This window comes from Hipposideros armiger, unplaced genomic scaffold (genome assembly GCF_001890085.2).
Source record: "Hipposideros armiger isolate ML-2016 unplaced genomic scaffold, ASM189008v1 scaffold_502, whole genome shotgun sequence".
Classification (NCBI taxonomy): Eukaryota; Metazoa; Chordata; class Mammalia; order Chiroptera; family Hipposideridae; genus Hipposideros; species Hipposideros armiger.
In genome coordinates this window covers 331,763-347,875 of record NW_017731852.1, presented here as the reverse complement: position 1 = coordinate 347,875, position 16,113 = coordinate 331,763, and the positions used below count along the sequence as shown (strand labels likewise).

General features: G+C 57.7%; 3 protein-coding genes across 4 annotated transcripts in view; all 3 read right to left on the bottom strand.

The window, feature by feature from the left end:
- PRAM1 (PML-RARA regulated adaptor molecule 1) overlaps positions 1-2,547 on the bottom strand; it is a 7,652-nt gene extending 5,105 nt beyond the window's left edge. The window contains exons 1-3 of the mRNA XM_019667601.1: positions 2,544-2,547; positions 1,631-2,037; positions 6-212 (exon numbers count right to left, since the gene is read on the bottom strand). Coding sequence (XP_019523146.1) covers positions 6-212; positions 1,631-2,037; positions 2,544-2,547 — 618 coding nt within the window. The remainder of the gene's footprint in view (positions 1-5; positions 213-1,630; positions 2,038-2,543) is intronic.
- On the bottom strand, positions 1,938-9,495 carry ZNF414 (zinc finger protein 414). 2 transcript variants are annotated; one of them, XM_019667626.1, is made up of 7 exons: positions 8,731-9,495; positions 8,292-8,399; positions 8,073-8,178; positions 7,229-7,572; positions 7,098-7,148; positions 6,510-6,689; positions 1,938-2,791 (listed from the first exon to the last, which is right to left on the bottom strand). In XM_019667626.1, exons 1-7 carry the CDS (start codon positions 9,185-9,187, stop codon positions 2,700-2,702), a joined length of 1,338 nt encoding a protein of 445 aa, XP_019523171.1. In that variant the 5' UTR covers positions 9,188-9,495; the 3' UTR covers positions 1,938-2,699. The 2 variants fall into 2 exon arrangements, with proteins under 2 accessions (XP_019523171.1, XP_019523172.1); XM_019667627.1 differs by lacking the exon at positions 1,938-2,791 and adding an exon at positions 6,235-6,411.
- Positions 9,496-11,120: 1,625 nt separating this feature from the next.
- The window catches only part of MYO1F (myosin IF), a 33,011-nt gene continuing 28,018 nt past the window's right edge, over positions 11,121-16,113 (bottom strand). Inside the window, exons 23-28 of the mRNA XM_019667625.1 lie at positions 15,789-15,935; positions 15,435-15,583; positions 14,999-15,082; positions 14,235-14,430; positions 13,976-14,145; positions 11,121-13,289 (exon numbers count right to left, since the gene is read on the bottom strand). Coding sequence (XP_019523170.1) covers positions 13,213-13,289; positions 13,976-14,145; positions 14,235-14,430; positions 14,999-15,082; positions 15,435-15,583; positions 15,789-15,935 — 823 coding nt within the window. The 3' untranslated portion in view covers positions 11,121-13,212. The remainder of the gene's footprint in view (positions 13,290-13,975; positions 14,146-14,234; positions 14,431-14,998; positions 15,083-15,434; positions 15,584-15,788; positions 15,936-16,113) is intronic.

Sequence of the window (16,113 nt, the reverse complement as noted above, 5' to 3'; positions counted from 1 at the left end):
AGGTCAGTGAACTCAGGCTGCGGGGGCTTCCTGGGCACTACACTGAACTCAGGCTGCGGGGGCTTCTTGGAGTGCTCGCTTAGCTCAGGCTGTGGAAACTTCTTGAGGAGTTTCTTGAACTCCGGCTTTGGGGATTTTAGGGGGAGTTCGCTGGTCTCAGGCTGAGAGGCCTGGAACTTTGCTTGAAGGCTCCGGAAGTCCTGATGGCTTCCCTAGGAGACACAGAGCCAGTCAGGCAGGGACTGGTACACATGGGTGTTGGAGAGATGGACATGGGGACACAAGGACACGGTCACAGACACACCACTCCTTCCCTCTTGTTCTTTCACACACCCCACATGTCCCCAGTCCCTTCTGTTCTAATTGCAAAATACATCCGGAATTCAACCACTTCTGACTGCAGCACTCATCCACCGGAGGCGCCATCCAGTTGCCTCCTTCCTGGACTCCTGTCCACCCTCCATCTCTAGTTAGTCCCCTCATGGCAGCCAGAGGAAGCCTGTTAACCCCAAGTCCCCAACCTGCATGATTTTTCTCTTAGTACCTGCCACCATGTATCATATTTATTTTACTTATTTTTTTAAATGTGTGGGCAGTGACTTTCTCATTCATTGCTGTCCTCCCAGTGCCTGGCATACAGTAGGTGCTCAGTAAATACTTGTTGAAATAAAGAACATAGAGGGGACAAAGCCAGGAGTATACTCAGCCACATCCAGTCTGACTGTCACAGACTCTCAGAGATGGATGCAGAGACACTCGGGGGCCTAGAGGCAGGTGTGGGCACAGGGTCTCTCATAGTCCCAGACAGGCTAGTAGTCAGGGACGCTCACTGTTGACAATGGCCACGAGGATGGCAGGCATGCCCCCAAGCACGGGCATGGTCAGGTACATGCGCCATCTATGGTACATACAGTCTGTCCCACGCACTGTGGAGACAACCCTGCACCATCAGTCAGGCTCAGGCAGATGCACAAAGTAGGACAGGCCTGCTCTGGTGACATTCCCCAGAGGTGGCCCTGCTGCAGGCCCCCAAGCCTGGTTTCACCTGGGATCAAGGAGATGGGGAGGATCGCATGTCCTCTCCCCCTGCCTATGCCTCACTCTCCCAGCCAGAGAATGTGAGAAAAGGCTGCGATTCCCGCCTGGGGTCTGAAATGCCTCTGTAAAGGTCCCCCTACCCGCTGGGTCAGGGCAAGGGCTTCCAGATGGCCCACAGGGCCAGAAAGGTCACACCTGGGGTGAATGGCTGGGGTGGGGGCAGGTAGTGGGTGCCTGACCCACTTTGTTACCCACAGGAAGCCCCTGCGCTCACCCTGGCTGTCTGTTACCAGGCTGCTGTTCATGCTGACCTGGGGGAAGGGAGTTGTCTGAGCAGTGCCACCTGTCCCCCCTTATAGTTGCAGCCTCAGCCTGGGCCACGGGCCCCTTGGAGCTCAGACTGTCCCAGAGGTGTGTCCTGGTTGCTTTCCACCTCTGGGCCTTTGTGTCTGTCATTCCTATTTCCCAGATGGCTTTTCTAGCCCCTTCTCTGCTCCACTCTTGGAATATGTACCACCCCCTCCCCGAATTTCCACCCGTGGCACTTCCTACCTCTAGCCAGTGGGGGCTCTCTCAGGGTTTGGGGACTCACCATGGCTGCAGGCAGGTGATGGGCCACAGGGCGAGTGGGACCTGAGCTGAGGCTGCTGCCTTCAGGAAGTGACTGTGGCTTCTGCTCCACAGGCCCCACTATGTGGGGAGGGCAGAGGAGGAAGCAAAGGAGGCGGGGACAGCCAGCGGCTTGTCCCCAGATCCTGCTGGGCACTTCTTGAGTTCCTGACCTGTCTGCTGATGTCTCCCTGCTCCGTGCATCAGAGGTCAGCACATTCACAACACAGACACTAGTTTCTTGGCTCTCTGCTGTCCCCCTCACTCCTACCACATGCCCTGCTAACTTCCAGGCTCCATGGAGGACCTGGTGCCAGGCCCTGAGGACCTCCTGCCGACAGAGGCAGGCCAAGGCCAACTCTAGCCGGTGCCTCCATGGGACGGGGAGTTCTCAGTGGGGAAGGGGCATGGTCTGGCTCTCTTGGTGGGAGACCCAGCAGTCTGCTGAGTGATGGGCGAGGCCCTTTCGCAGCTCTTACCTCATCTGCCTTCCTCATTTCAACACTTCTCTGCAGTCTGATTCCCAGCTCTGAGCAGGACTTCCCTGTTGCAGGGGCAGGTGTCACATGGGGCCATGGATGACTGCAACTGAGCAGATGGCCCACCAGGATGGCAGATTTGGGGGTGGGTGGGTGGGTAGTATCCAAGACCTTGGCCCCTAGGGAGAGAGGGTGTCTGAGGACACCCCAGGTTCCCAGAGGACAGAGGGGTGGGAGGAAAATAGAGATAGGTGGGAGGCCAGAGAAAAGGGGATGAAGGTAGTGGGTAAGACTAGCACCGTTAGGATGAGGCCCAGCCGGGTAAGTTTCCCCAGAAGGGCAGTGACCTCAGTGCATAGATAGAGGGAGAACACACTGGCTGGGAGAGTGCAGAGCCCTGATTTTCAGTTTAGTCACTCATTGGGACTGCTTGAGTTTACAAAGAGACAAACTCCTGGAGATTCAGACTTAGTTGGTCTAGGGTGTGGCCTGAGCCTGGGGGTTTCTTAGACACTTGTGGGGTGATTCTGATGTGCAGCTAAGCTGGGAAGCACCGGTGTTTAGTCCCTGTTGTTAAAGCGCAGGGTCTGCCTTTGGTCCGTGGTAAGGCTTCTCAGGCTGCAACGTCCCAGGTGATGCCGATGCTGCTGATCCGAGGGTCATACCTGGAGTTGCAAGGACATAGAAGTTTCCAGAAGGATCCAGAAAGATCCAGAGGAAGGCTCTTTTGTCTTGAGGACTTGAATTCCTAGCAGGAGCCCTTCATTTTGCCTGCCCTGCCGTGAAGGCTCAGGCAGCACAGTCAGAAATGACTGCCTAGTTTATAATGTCTGCTTTAAGAGCACAGCCTGAGCATACTTGAGCCTCTGTGCCTGTGCATCTGTCCCTGCACAGACAGTCATGCATCCTGAGTCACATTTCCAGATGTGGGTCCCCCTCCAAGCAGGGGCCCCAGGAGGCCAGGGATGATGAGGTCTGGGCCCTTGCTGGGTCTCTGAGACCAGCCAGCACAGGCTGGTCATGGGCTGACTGACCCTCCCAAGTGTTTGGTGAAGAAGGGAAACAAAGAACAAGGGATGATTGATTGCCGAGAGCATACAGTCTTTGCTTAATGAAGGTAAGCTGAAGAGTGAATGACAGTGACTCCCCAGGCTTCAGGCAGGCCACTGGGTATGGAAACCCACAGGCCGGAACTTGGAGTTTGGAGGGTCCCTCCCGGGCAGAAAGCCTGCCAGCAAGGCCCCCGGGGGGCGTGTGCCCCTCCACTCCCTTTTGTGTGTTTGGTACCTTCCAAGACACTGCGGCCTTGAACAAGGACAGAACGCTGCACTAGGTGCTGCAGAACCAGAAGCCGTGAGAAGTGAAGCAGGCCTGGGCCTGTCTTGGTGAATTGAGGGTGTGTGTGTGGGGGCGGTGAGGGAGACGAGGGGGGGGGGACTCGTTGGGGTGAGTGTCTGGAACTGTGTGGGTCAGAGAGGGGGGCCGCCGGGGTTTCGATCGCGTGTGAGAAGCCGAAGCAGGCGCACCGGATCTCAGCAGAAGAGCTGAGGGCGGTGCACTCAATTGCCCTAATCCGGGCGGGGGAGGGCCGGTGCAGGGTGGTGGTGGCCGGGGCAGCCACGTGTGGTCTGAGCGCCCGGAGGGCTAAGCACCTGGGCGCCGATCCGAGGGCGCGCGTGAAGTCGGGAGCCAGGGATAGGAGTTCTCGGACCCGCGTCAGGAGCTTTCACCTCCCCTCCCCCAGTCCTGGGTGAGGGTAACCGAGCCGGCACTCGCCGGTGACGAAGCTGGTGCCAGACAACTGCCAGCAGGTGGCCGGCCACCTGGCCGGCCTCACGTGGACTTAAGCCGCTCAGCCCGTTCAGCATGAACCTGCAGTCCCTAGACCACCTGCTAGGGTTGGGGCAGCTGCTCGCGGGCCGTCGTTCTCCTTCAGACAGACACTGCTGGGCGCCCTCTGCTGGGCAAGCCGGGGCCCTACGAGGACTCAGCTTGCCGGCATCCTGAAGTTCGGGTTGGGGCGGCGGGGGGGGGGGGGCACTTCTGTGGGGTTATAGTTTGGCCAGAGGGAGGGCAGGGGCTGCGGGAGCCTAGAAGGGACACTGGGAGCAGTAATGCTTCCCAGGTGAGCAGACAAGGTTGGATATGAGTTGGGAGGGGATGAAGGAGGAGGTAGTTTTTGGAGTGAACAGGGTGCCCAGGCCAGGTGGTAAACTAGCTCCCCGAGGCCTCGGGGCAGGGTTTCAGTTGGCTCCAGAGGACAGTTGGGGCTGTGGACCCTTTATACTCATGGGAGGGGTGGCTGCTTCTACATGGGTGATGGGGTAGGGGCGCACCTGGACCAAGATGTTGGCCTCTGGGTCTCTCTGGAAAGGTTCTGACAGACTGAGAAGTGGCATCGCCTGGATTTTGGGGTGGCTGAATGAGGGACTTAATGGGGAACCAAGACTCCTAGGGGTTGGGGAAACCCGGTACCCTAGAGATGGGCTGGGAGCCCGGGGGAAGGGGACCACTAAGCCCTGTCCCTGGAGATCCAGGAAAGCCTGGGACTAGGGCAGGATTTCCCAGGACACCTAGTGGCCTTGGGAGTGTGGGGAAAGGGGAGAGCGCCCTTGGGGCCCAGCTTCCTGGGTTTTCTCATGGGTGGTAACTGCCCAGCTTCCAAGGTGGTGCGGAATCAGCTAGTGACTTGGAACTGGGCCTGGCTAGAGTCAGGGCTGTCAGCTTCACTTCCTAGCCTCATCTTCTCTATCTGTAAAATAAACTCCTTGACCCTGCCCCACCTCCTCCCTAGGTTCTTGAGAAGGTCCAGGAAGCCATGGGCTTGGTGACCAGAGGGATGTGACTCATTTGCAAACATTTCCCAAGCCCCCTCCCTCTCTTCCCAGTCCTTTGAATCCTCACAAGGACTCCAGGAGTGAGCATCATGACACCCATTTTAAGGACTAGGAAAGTGAGATGCAGGAAGGCTGAGTCTTCCCCAAGGTCACAGTCATGGTTCCAAGGCTTCTGGCTGAGAGAGGGGGAGCTCAGGGGGCCCTGTAGCCCTATCCCCTGATGGCCCATCTGGCCCCACAGCTGGTACTGAGTGACAACCACCTCAGTGGAGGACTGGAGGCGCTTCTGCTCAGGTGCTTGCTCATAGGATGTCTGTGTTGGAGGAAGGGGAGGAGGGGAAGGGGAGGTTTTAATGGGGCCTTGTGGGCTACTAGGAGAACAGGATCTTCATCTAGATAGTTGTAGGAAGCCACTGAAGGGTACTAGGCAGGGGAGGTGCACCATCAGAAAAGACCCCTGGTTTCTAGGGATGTTCAGACTGGGAGGAAAGGCAGGAGGGATTGCTTTGAGTTCCCAAGGCAGGGGAGGAGGTTGAGGCTTTGGGCTAGAGGACCATGGGGCTGGAAGGGAGTAAGATGCAAGAGGTAAAACCAGCCTGAGACTTGGCTGCTAACACATGGGGCTTCCATATCTAGGAGGTTTAGCCTGCCAGGTTCTGGTGACAGCAGGGCTGACACAGCAGGGCACCTGAGTCTGAACCCTGGCCCAGGTCTGACTTCCCATGAAGAAAGAGGAGTACTAAGGAGGCAAGAAGTCCATGCTCTCCAGGCCTGACCTTGACCCACCCTCCTTCTCAGAACCAGGGCAGGAGAAGTGAGGGAGGACAAGGATGAAGCCTGAGTTCCAGCCTGTCACAGAGTGTCCAACTCTGGGGACCCTGACACGGCCTTCTGACTGGGCTGCCCCACCACCCTCTCACCTCTCTACAAGTCAGCACTGGCTGGCCTCAGGACCTGGGGAGGCTCCAACTGGGCCAGTCCCAGAACTTTCTCAGGACCAGCCTCCCAGCCTGTCCTCCCCACAGATTCCTGGGACTTAAAAAAAACTAAACTGGAAACTTTCATCCCATCTGGCTTCGGGAAGTGCTGGCACAGGACAGTAGGCACTGGCGGACTGAGGTGTAGACCTGGGTCCCAGTGTTGAGGTGACGAGAGGTGGGACACAGGTGGGCAGTGGGGAGGCCTGCCCCCTCCCAAGGGGGTAGCGTCTAGGACTGCTAGACCAGCCTGTTGCACATCAGAGGGCAAGGGACCGACACAGCACAGGCCAGTTCATCGCGCCTCTTTTTATTGTCCCCCACCCCATCCATCTCAGGCGCCCCTAAAATTACAAAACTACCCACACCTCACGACCCACCCTCTAAGCGGCGGGGTTCAGGGCGGCGAGAAACCTGGACATTCCCCCTCTGACAGCAGCGGCGACACCTTGGGTGCAAGCGGGGCCGGGTCTGGGTGGGGTAGAGGAGGGGGCGCCTGAGCCTCGGCCCCGCCCCTCACCTCGTGGACCCCGCCCCCCCCACCCCATCCGCGAGCTCCCTGGCCTTACCCGCCCGCGCGTCGGGGTCGGGGCGCGGTTGCCCGGACGCCGGGGCCACGGGGGCGACAGGGCGGTGGTCCTCCAGGTGCAGGGTCATGGCGGGCCGCGAGGCCGTGGAGAAGGCGCACTGCATGCACGAGTAGCGGCCCCGCGTGTGCTCCCACACGATGCGGCTCGGGGCCGCGTGCCCTGCGGGCAGGCGGGATCCCATCAGTCCCTGGCCCCTGCCAAGGACCCGTCCACTTCCGAGGGCGGTGGACATAGGCGAGGAAGGCTCGGACCTTTCCCCACCTCCCCATCAGTTCCTGGACGCCGAGGATCTGGTCTGGCTAATCCGTCACCCCCGCCCCGGAATTAGGGGCACTGAACTTGACTTCTCCGCGTCTCGTCCCCGGAACCACAGCAGGGGGAGGGAATCGTGAACCTGGCACGAGCATTACACGGAAACGCCGGCGCAGATGAAGGCACGAGGGCCGGTTGTTTAAGGCAAAATCCTGTATTTCGGGGCTGGCACTGCTGCCTCCCAGTATCTCCTGGGCCCGGCAGGGCGAAGGACAGAAACCCCTCCATCCCGCCCTGGTGGTCACCTGCACGCACCTGAGGGCGCGTCGGAGCCGCCCTGGGGTCTTCGCGGGCTGCCGCCTGCTCCTGTGGTATATGGGCGGGCCAAGGTCAAAAATCGTAGCGAGCCCAGACCACCCTTCTGGCTCCCCAGCCGTCACACTCACCTTGGCTCTTTTTCCACACGGCGGCGCTGGAGGCAGGCGGGCCGGGCGCGGTGGCCAGGAAGGTGCGCAGGCGTGGGGGGCTTAGGCCAAAGGGCGCGGGGTTCAAGTAGGGCAGGAAGGGCCCGGCGGGGGCAGGGGCTGGGGTCGTGAAGGGCTCGAGCAGCGGGAACTGCAGGCCCGGCGCCAACGCGGGGTCGCACTCCGGGGGGCGCTCGAGCGCGAGTGGCTCCTTGTCGAGGGCGGGGGGTGGCGGCGGGGCTGGGCTCTGCGCATGCTCGGCGCAAACATGCAGATGCTTGAAGAGCGAGCGGTGCGTGCGGAAGCGCAGGAGGCAGTTCTCACACCTGGGGGCAGGCACAGGGCTGGGCTGGGTCTACTGGGGAACGAGGGCGGGGCCTATCCAATGCCACCTGGGGATCCGCTCCGTGAGAGTAGTGAGCGCGCCCAGGCCCAAATCACAAATCCCCCACCTGCAGGGAGGAGCTTGACCTAAGCATCCCCCTACTGTGGCCGCGACCCTTCCGAACCCCTCCTGGGAAAACGAGTAAGAAGTCTCAATTTCGACTTAGGTAATCAGTTTTCCTCTTGGGAGTTAGAGGGACTGGGCGGAGCCCCACCCACGTAAGCCCCACCCCTTCAGATCCCTGGGACTTACTCCAGGTACCAGTCTCTCTCCTTGGGCAGGTAAAGGCAGGGCTTGCCCGAGGCCACACCCACATCCAGACCCAACCCCTGACTAGGATGGGGAAAGGCCGGGTTCCCAAGTACTGGCTATCACACCAGCGGTGGGCGGAGCTGCCTGGTCACTAAGCACCAAAGGAGTTCGGGGTGGTCTGGGTCTCACTTGAAGTAGCGATTGGGTTTGTAGTGAAGCTTGCTGTGTGCCACCAATTCCTGCATGCTGGGGAAGGTCTCCGTGCAGCTCAGGGCGGAACAGCGGAAGAGTTTGCCTGGCAAGGCAGGGTTGGGGGACAGAGGAGTGGAGTGGGGTGGCCAAGGTCATCCTGGAGGCTCTGCCTGCCTCCCACCCTAATCTGCCACCCACATCCTACCCTGGCCCTACCTTCCAGGGACTGTGTGGGTGGGCAGTGGGTACGCAGATGCTGTGCCAGGTCGCGAATGCTGGGGAAACTGAGGCAGCAGCCAGGGCTGGAGCAGGGTATCTGCTTCCCTGTAGGATGCACACAGCCAGGTCACTTGTCCCTTCCCCACCCACGCTGTCCAGGGCTCTCCACCAGAAAGGCATATACGTGGCTGGAATTACCCTATGGTTTCCTACCGGGGCCTTTATTCTGTCTCCTCCATTAGATGGAACTGCCAGAGGGCAGAGCCTGAGTTGGCCTAGCCCCTAGCTCATCACTGTAGCCACAGCCTGGCACACACTTGGTGTTCAGTAAATGGTGATTCCCTCTAGATAAAGCCCAAGTTTGGAGATACTCTGCACTCCTCACTCCTATTGTTCCAGGGCCTGTGACCCCACACAAGGCCCCATCACAGGTCACCTGGTAGTGGGCGTCGTCTGGGAGGCCGCAGGTCCTCGCTGGTCCCGGAGACTGTGCTTGTCAGGCCAAAGCTGGGTCCAGGGCAAGGCTGGCCACTGTCTGGGACTGGGAATGCACCCTGCTGGGCCCCTCTAAGCCCTCCACGTTCCCACACTGGGGGTGTGATTGCCCGGTCAGGGCCTGGCTCCTCCCCCATGGAGAAAGAGGTGGCTGTAGCAGCTACAACGGGGGACAAAACTTCCTTGTCAGTCTCACTGGAGCTGGGCTCTGCAGTAGCCGGCATGTCCGGGCTGGGCCCCAAGGGTTCCTCCTCCTGGTGGAAGAAAGGTGGGGAGAGCCAACCCCTCTGGGCCCAGTGTCTGCTGGGGTCAGCCAGAGGAACTCCTCCCACCCCGCCAAGACCGTTGGGCATTCCTGAAGCAGCGAACGCCCGAGACATCACCCAGTCAGCCCCCATCCCAAGAAGGCACCATTAAGAGAGGGCAGGGGATGAGGCTGGATTGGGCTACTGCCTCCTGTCTCCATCCCCAGACAGGGAGTTGGGCGGCGTCCCAAATGTAGAAGAGGACATCCGTCAGGAATTGCTCATATGAAAGCAGCATCCCCTCCTACCCAAATTGGGAAGGTGGGAGGCACTCTACGCGGCAGGGGCGTGGCCGAGTGGGCAGGACAAAGACGATGAAGGCGGGGCTCTAAACAAGGCGCGGCTAGGAAGATACTGGAGGGGCCAGAAGTGGCCAAGTGCATTGTTTGAGGGTGGAGATATATATATATATATGCCCGCCGGGCTCGAGTTGTGCAGAACTTCGAGGTGCCGGGGTCCCGGAAGTATAAGGATCAGGGGCGGAGCCCGTGCTCTGTGGGCGTGGCCCAGTATAGCCGGGGCCGGAAGTAGGGGGTAGGGCGCTCGCCGAGTGACAGCTAGCTGTGGGTGAGTGCCCGGATGTGGGGGCGGGGTCGACCGGAGGCTGTGTGCATGACGGGGCTGCTCCCCGCCAGTCCCCGCTGGTTCGCCGCATCCCCGGCGCCGAGCTCACCATCCTCGGCCCGGCTCGGCCTCTTGTTCCCGCGGCTCCGGCGGCTCTGGCTGAAGCTGCGACGACTCTCTGGGCGGCCGCGGGCTCGCGTTCACGCCGACGCCATTTTCCGCCTTCCCGCTCTCGCGAGAGCGGGGGGCGGGACCTGCGCACTGCGCTCCGCGAGGGGGCGGGGGCTGAGAACCCGAATCCTGAACTGCAGAGCCGACCCAGGGGCGGAGTTGCTAGCCGAGGGCAATCATGGGGTGCACGTTGAACAGAGTCTGCGCTGAGATCCGGGATTAAAATTTTCCCAGGCCTGTGTTTTCGTCTGCAAAATGGGCATCTTCATTCCCTCCTGTCCTGTCACCAGCCCTCGAAAGGCGATAAACAGCGGTTCTACTTTTCCAAGAGGTCGTGTTGAGTGGGCAGCCTTTTTTGGAAGGACATTGGCAATCAGTGGTCGTCAAACTTTTCACTGCACTTAGTTCTGAAGTTGGAGTGGGTCCGTTGTGATAGCCAGGGGCTGAAAGCAAGGTAACTGTCAGTCCGGAATGGTGTTTCCAGGAGGATGGCACTGGGTGTACTGGCGTGGAATGAGTCCCCTGTCCAACCTACTGTGTGCTAGGTGCAGAGTTAAACAGTACAGACAAACATCCCTGCCCTCAGAGGCCGCTCACATTTTAAACTGGGAAACACAAGAAATGCAGAAAACGGTCTGAGGTTAAGTGCTACAAAGAAAAAAAAGATAGTGATGTCAGGGAAGTCTCTCTGTGAGGTGACTTCTGAGCTGTTGCTTGATAGGTAGAAGTGAGCCAGTGGAAGGTCACGGGGCCAGAGCACTCTGGAAAGAGTGGATAGCTGGTGCAAATGCCCTGAAGTGGGGAGGGACAAGCTTATCTCTTTCAAGGAACAGTAAGGGGAGCTATCAGCAGCTGCTGGAGCGGAGTGGAGGCAGGGTGTGGAGGTCAGAAAGTGAATATGGTGCAGGGAAGGTCATGCTGGGCCTTGTGAACTGGAGAGAGGAGTGTGGTTTCTATTCTAAACACTAATGAATTTTCAGCAGGGGGAGGTACACCATCTGATCCCTGGCTGTCCTTTGGAAGATGGGCTATTGGAGGACTGTGAAGTGGATCTTTGATCTCAGATCTCTATAATACATATTATTATTAGTAGTAGCAGTATTATTATTTTAACTTTATTGAGGAACAATGTGTTTTTCCCAGGACCCATCAGCTCCAAGTCAAGTTGTTGTCCTTCAATCTTAGTTGTGGAGGGCGCAGCTCAGCTCCAAGTCCAGCTGCCGTTTTCAATCTAGTTGCGGGGGGGTGGTGCAGCCCACCATCCCATGCGGGAGTCGCATCAGCAACCTTGTTAAGAGCACATGCTCTAACCAACTGAGCCACCTGGCCACCCTATAATACATTATTTAACTGTTCAAGAGGTGTATGTTGAGTTCTAGGCGATTGTAGACTTTATGTGCAATGTATTCCCATCTGTGTACATAAGATGTACTTATGTGCTTTTTGTTTTTTGGTATCTATATGCCTTTATATGCAGAGAATACCATTAGAAGGAGACATTAAAAATTGGGGAGGGGAACAGGGATTTTCAAGTGAGGGAGAGACAGATATTTCACACTTTTGTGCTGTTTTAATTAAAAAAACTTGATTATTTTAATATGGTTAAAAACTCTTAAAAACATCATTTTGATGCAGGGTGGAGGGGTGTGTGTGTGCAGGGGAGGTTGGTGCAGTCTGGGGAAGGGTGTGGTGAGGCTTTAGACAGGACAGGCATACAAGGAAGGAAGACGAAGGGCCCAATTTAGGAGATTTTTTTAAGAGTCAACAGGATGTGGGGCTAAGTGGGTGGGGCCTAGGTGACAGGTTTGCAGACGCTGTCACCCAGATGTGAGAGGCTATCTGTTAGAATGTCAAACCTACTCCCTTCTCCATACCTAGTACCCCACCCAAACCTCATCTATCCATCCTATCCAGAAGGCCGTACTTCCTACATATGTTGTGCCTGCCACAGTAGTGGGGTCATGGGGCTGTACCCCAAAGTGCCAGAAGGAGGGGCAGTCTACAGGGGGAGTTCGAGGGCAGAGAAGGGAGACAGAAACACTAATTTCCTCTTCAGAACCAGGAAATGCCCAGCTGATGAGGTCAGTGGCTCATGTCGGTTGTCCTCCCTGCCATCTGTCCTTAATCTAAGTCTTGCAGTGAGACATGCACACAATGGTGGTTGGGTAGTAGAGTAAGAAAGTGAGACATAGAAGGAACAGGGACAATCAAGGTACTGGCTAAATGCTTTTGTATAACAATTCACTAACAAAAGGGCTGTTGAGACCCAGCTGCAGCACTGGGATTTTTTTCCAGCCACACTTAGCTTCCCTAGGTCAGTGCAGAAGGGAGAGAGAGAGTTCAGATCCTGCAGGAGGCTCAGCTGGCCAGTCAGCCGCTGTCCCTTCTCTGGCTCAGTTCTGACCCTACCATTCTCCCATACTGGCTGCTCTTTGAGGGGCTGAGCACAGAGGCAGTGTCCATCTGGTAAGCCAGGATCCTCAGGACCAGACCATGGCAGGACTCCCAGCCAGTTCCAGCTGCTCCTGCATGGAGTACTCAGAGGCTCAGACTCCTGCATGGGGTCTGACAGCTGGGAAGACCAGTAGCCAGGCTGACCCTTTCACCCGTGACCATAAGTGCAGAAATCCAGAGCCCTGGAATGTCAGAACCTGTCCTGGTTCCAGGTGAATGAGGGCTAAGAAAGCACAGACATGGGGTGAGGGGGGCCATGTGGGACCTGCCTCCTTCCTCTGGGTCCAGTTGGGTTCCAGATAGGTTTGGGGGCTGCAGATTCAGATCTGTCAGGACCTACTGGACCATTTTGTGCAAAAAAAGCTGGGATGCAGCTTTTGGAAATTGGCAAGTGAGACAAACTCAAGCTTTACAAGGCTTGGCTCTGTGGAATCTTAGGCAAATGACTCAACCTCTGAGCCTTCATTTTTCCACTTGTAAAATGGGGCATTTGCTGCTCCTATGTCACAAGGTTCTGAGAAGGTTGGTGCTCAGTTAGTTCACACTTCCACCTGGCAAATGTTTATTGCCTGAGTGAAGAGAGAAGAGAGAGAGATCATGTTTGTCAAGGACCACCTCCTCCCTCCCCCGAATATGCCCCGCACATTGCTTACAGGAGACAACTCATTTTGTAGTCACAAGGCAGCTGGGAGGTAGGCTCTGCTGTTAGCCCTGTGTGACACAGGGGGAAACTGGTGTGACATGGGGGAAGCCAGGGCCCAGGGGTGGCTGCAGTGGTGACTACCAGACCCACCCAGGACCAGGGGTGGGATGGGCTGGAGACCACAGGACTGGACCTTCTAGCCAATGCAGCCAAGGGAGACGAGACCCCCCTCTAGCAAGGCCTGGCTTCCTGGCAGGTGCGAGGACAGAATTGTGGGCACACCCACTCATATCTTCTCCACATAGTTTCCTGGGAAAAGGCCCTCCTGGCCATGCAGTCGGCCTTTCCACCAGCCCGAAGGATCTGTGGGAGAGAAGAGAGTGTGAGGCGGTACCCAACTCACCCCAGAGAAAACCTTCATACTGGCTCAGTGTTGGTCTGATGCATTTCTACTGGCCTGATGTAAGGCATAGGCTGAAAAGAGAGTGACAAATGGAAGGGAGGGAGGGACACATACATGGTTTTTCCTTGTCCCTGGCTCACACGCTGTCATCTTCTAGACCATTCACTTGCACTGTTTCTTCATCTCTTACAGGCCCCTCCCTGCAATCCCCATAGTGGACCCAGGAATGACCCCCATGGTGTTCCCCCACCCACCTGCAGAGGGTACTGTTGAGTCCAAGGTTCCTCTGGGGCAGCCCAGGGGACTAAGGTAGGAGGTGGCCTGGGCCATCCAGACATGGCCCATTTCCTACTCACACTTGGTCTCTGAGGTTCTGCTTTTAGCCCTATGTTTGACAGGTGACAAAAATGAGGCTGGGGTACTGGGTGTGATGCAGTGAGGTCAGGCTCCCATGTGGCTTAGGAGGTGACCTCCAGGCCAAGGCCTCTAGCCTATGCAGCCACTGTCTCAGAAAAGTGTATTTCTGTCAGGGACTGGGAGCTAGCTGGCCACCTCTGTTCTCCAACAGGAGGGGTATGCTCTAGTGGGGGGCTGCCTGGTTATGTCAGGGTTCTGACACCTCCCACCTCTGTCCTGGCACACATACCTTCCATGAGGATTTCAATGACTTCATTCACGTTGAAGCTCAGCTCGTCCACGTCTTGGCCCATGTACTGGTACAGTGCCCGGCACCGCGGGCCATGCGTCCGTGGCTGGGGCTTGGGGCGGCCCACACCGGGCACAGGCCGCTGCCCCACGCTGCGCTTCCTCTGCATGCTGTGGGCACAGGGGGGTGCTCGTCACAGCTCTAGATACTCCCTCAATCACCTGCCCACCTCCTGGGGTTGCCCTGCTACCCCACCTACCCAGCCACGCCCTGATCTGGCACGTTGAGGAATTCTGTGTTGTGCTCTGAGGGGAGCTGTGCCCGGGGGCGTCTGCTGGTCCTCAGGGCTGAGGATGGAGGGCCTCGGGGAGGCCGCTGGGACCCCCTTCCAGATGTGATCTCCAAGGGCAGGGGGCCCCCTCTGGCAGAGGGGGGCACCCCATTACGGTCTAGACCTGTGGTTGGAGCAAGGATATGGGCATTTATCAGGGTGATGGCCAAGTTTCCAGTCTGAGGGAGGAGGCAGCCACACTCTCAATCCAGTATAGTGACTGGACCAGAGGGAGGGACCCAGGGGCCAAAAGGGACCAGAGAGAGGTTCTACAGTGGTAAAATCCCCACCCCCTTCTGTAGGAGAACTTTTGTGAATAGGTCTTGGAGGATAAATAGGAGCTCAAGTGGAATAGGAATTTGGGAGACAGGCAGAGCAAACAGCCCCAGCAAAGGCCTGAAGGTAAGAACACATTTGGTAAGTTGGCAAAATATGATGTAGCTTGCCTGACAGGAGTGTAAGATGGGAGGAGAGAAGAGGTCAGTGGTTAGTTGGGGTTGAATTCTGAAGGACTTTGAATACCAAACTAAGCTTAGCCTTTATTCTGTGGGAGATGAGGAGGTATGGAAAGGCCTGGACAGAGAAGAGAGTGGTCAGCTCTGCTTGTTAAATCCTGTTGACAGGAGGTCTCGTTTAGGTCATGGAACCCACAAGAGACAAGGGAAGACATTTAGTGGGGGCCATCTCCTCACCTCTGGGGAGCCCAGGGGCTGCCCGGGAAGGGGCATGGGCCGACCGTCTTGGTTTTCCCTGGGCCAGTCCTTTCCTTGTAGGCTCTGAAAAGAACAAGGGAAAGGATACAGAGATTTGAGTGGTGGCCAGACTAGACCAGGCTCTTGGCCTCTCCCACAAGTCCAGTCCTATCTGGCTCCGCCCCAGATCCGGTCGTCTCAGGCTCACTGGCTCTCCCATCAGTACCTCCCCTTAGTTACTAGAACACTGGCTCCGCCCAGTGGTTGGTCCCACCCCTCCAGGACCCACCTCTCACTTTTTGGGTCCGCCCCCTGCACGGCTCGCCCCTCACAGGCTGCCTCTTTGGCTACGCCCCCTCCACATTTCTCACCCAGTCATTGGTCACCTCGCTGACCCCGCCTATATGGCTCCGCCCCCGGTTCTGCACAGACTTACTGGAGCTTTTGGGCATCCCGTCACCCACGCTAACGGTGAGTGTCCGGCCGCTAGCCTTGAGCACCACCACGTCGCCGGAGCCACGGGAGAAGGTCACACTGCGGGTGCCACCTCCGCCCCAGCCCTCCTTCTTCACCCGGAACTGTAGTCTGTGGGGAGAGCGGGAAGCTGTGGAGGCACCTGCTTCCCAAGCGGCGTGGGGTGGGGTGGGGGTATTACCTCCTCACTCCATCCTTTGCCGGCCGGGCACTGGTGGGTGACGGGGCAGAAGGGGAGTTCGGCCGGTTCGTCGGGTGGGAGAGGGGCTGCTGTGCCTAGACTAACTCGAGGATGGTGATAGTGGTGGGGGCGTACGTGTCACTGAAGGTGAGGGGCAGGGGCCTCCGCGCTGCCTCCTCGAAGCGCTTGCACAGGAGGCTGACGAACTCGGTCTTGAAGATGCTTTCCAGGAAGTTGTCGGTCCCGTCTTCTTGGAGGATGAAAAAGTCGTCCTGCCGCGTGCTGAGGGCAGGGCGGGAAGAAAGTCAAGTGAGAATGACAGGTGAGTGTGGTAGAAGGAGATGCAACAGGGGAGGATCAGGTAAGGAGCAAGTAAGGAGTTACACAGGTGGGGGCAAGCAGGAAAAGTGGCAAGGAACTGGGGAAGGCGGTAATAGAGAAGGGTCAGGTGAGAAGTCAG

Bases quoted from the DNA above. Each gene is read 5' to 3' on its own strand.
- ZNF414 (XM_019667626.1), bottom strand. From the start codon at position 9,187: ATGGGGGCTGACTGGGTGATGTCTCGGGCGTTCGCTGCTTCAGGAATG. The intron at 8,179-8,291 runs GTAGGGCCAGGG...CTGCCTTGCCAG, and splicing joins ACCCACACAGTCCCTGGAAG to GCAAACTCTTCCGCTGTTCC. The intron at 7,149-7,228 runs GTGAGTGTGACG...CATATACCACAG, and splicing joins CGTGTGGAAAAAGAGCCAAG to GAGCAGGCGGCAGCCCGCGA.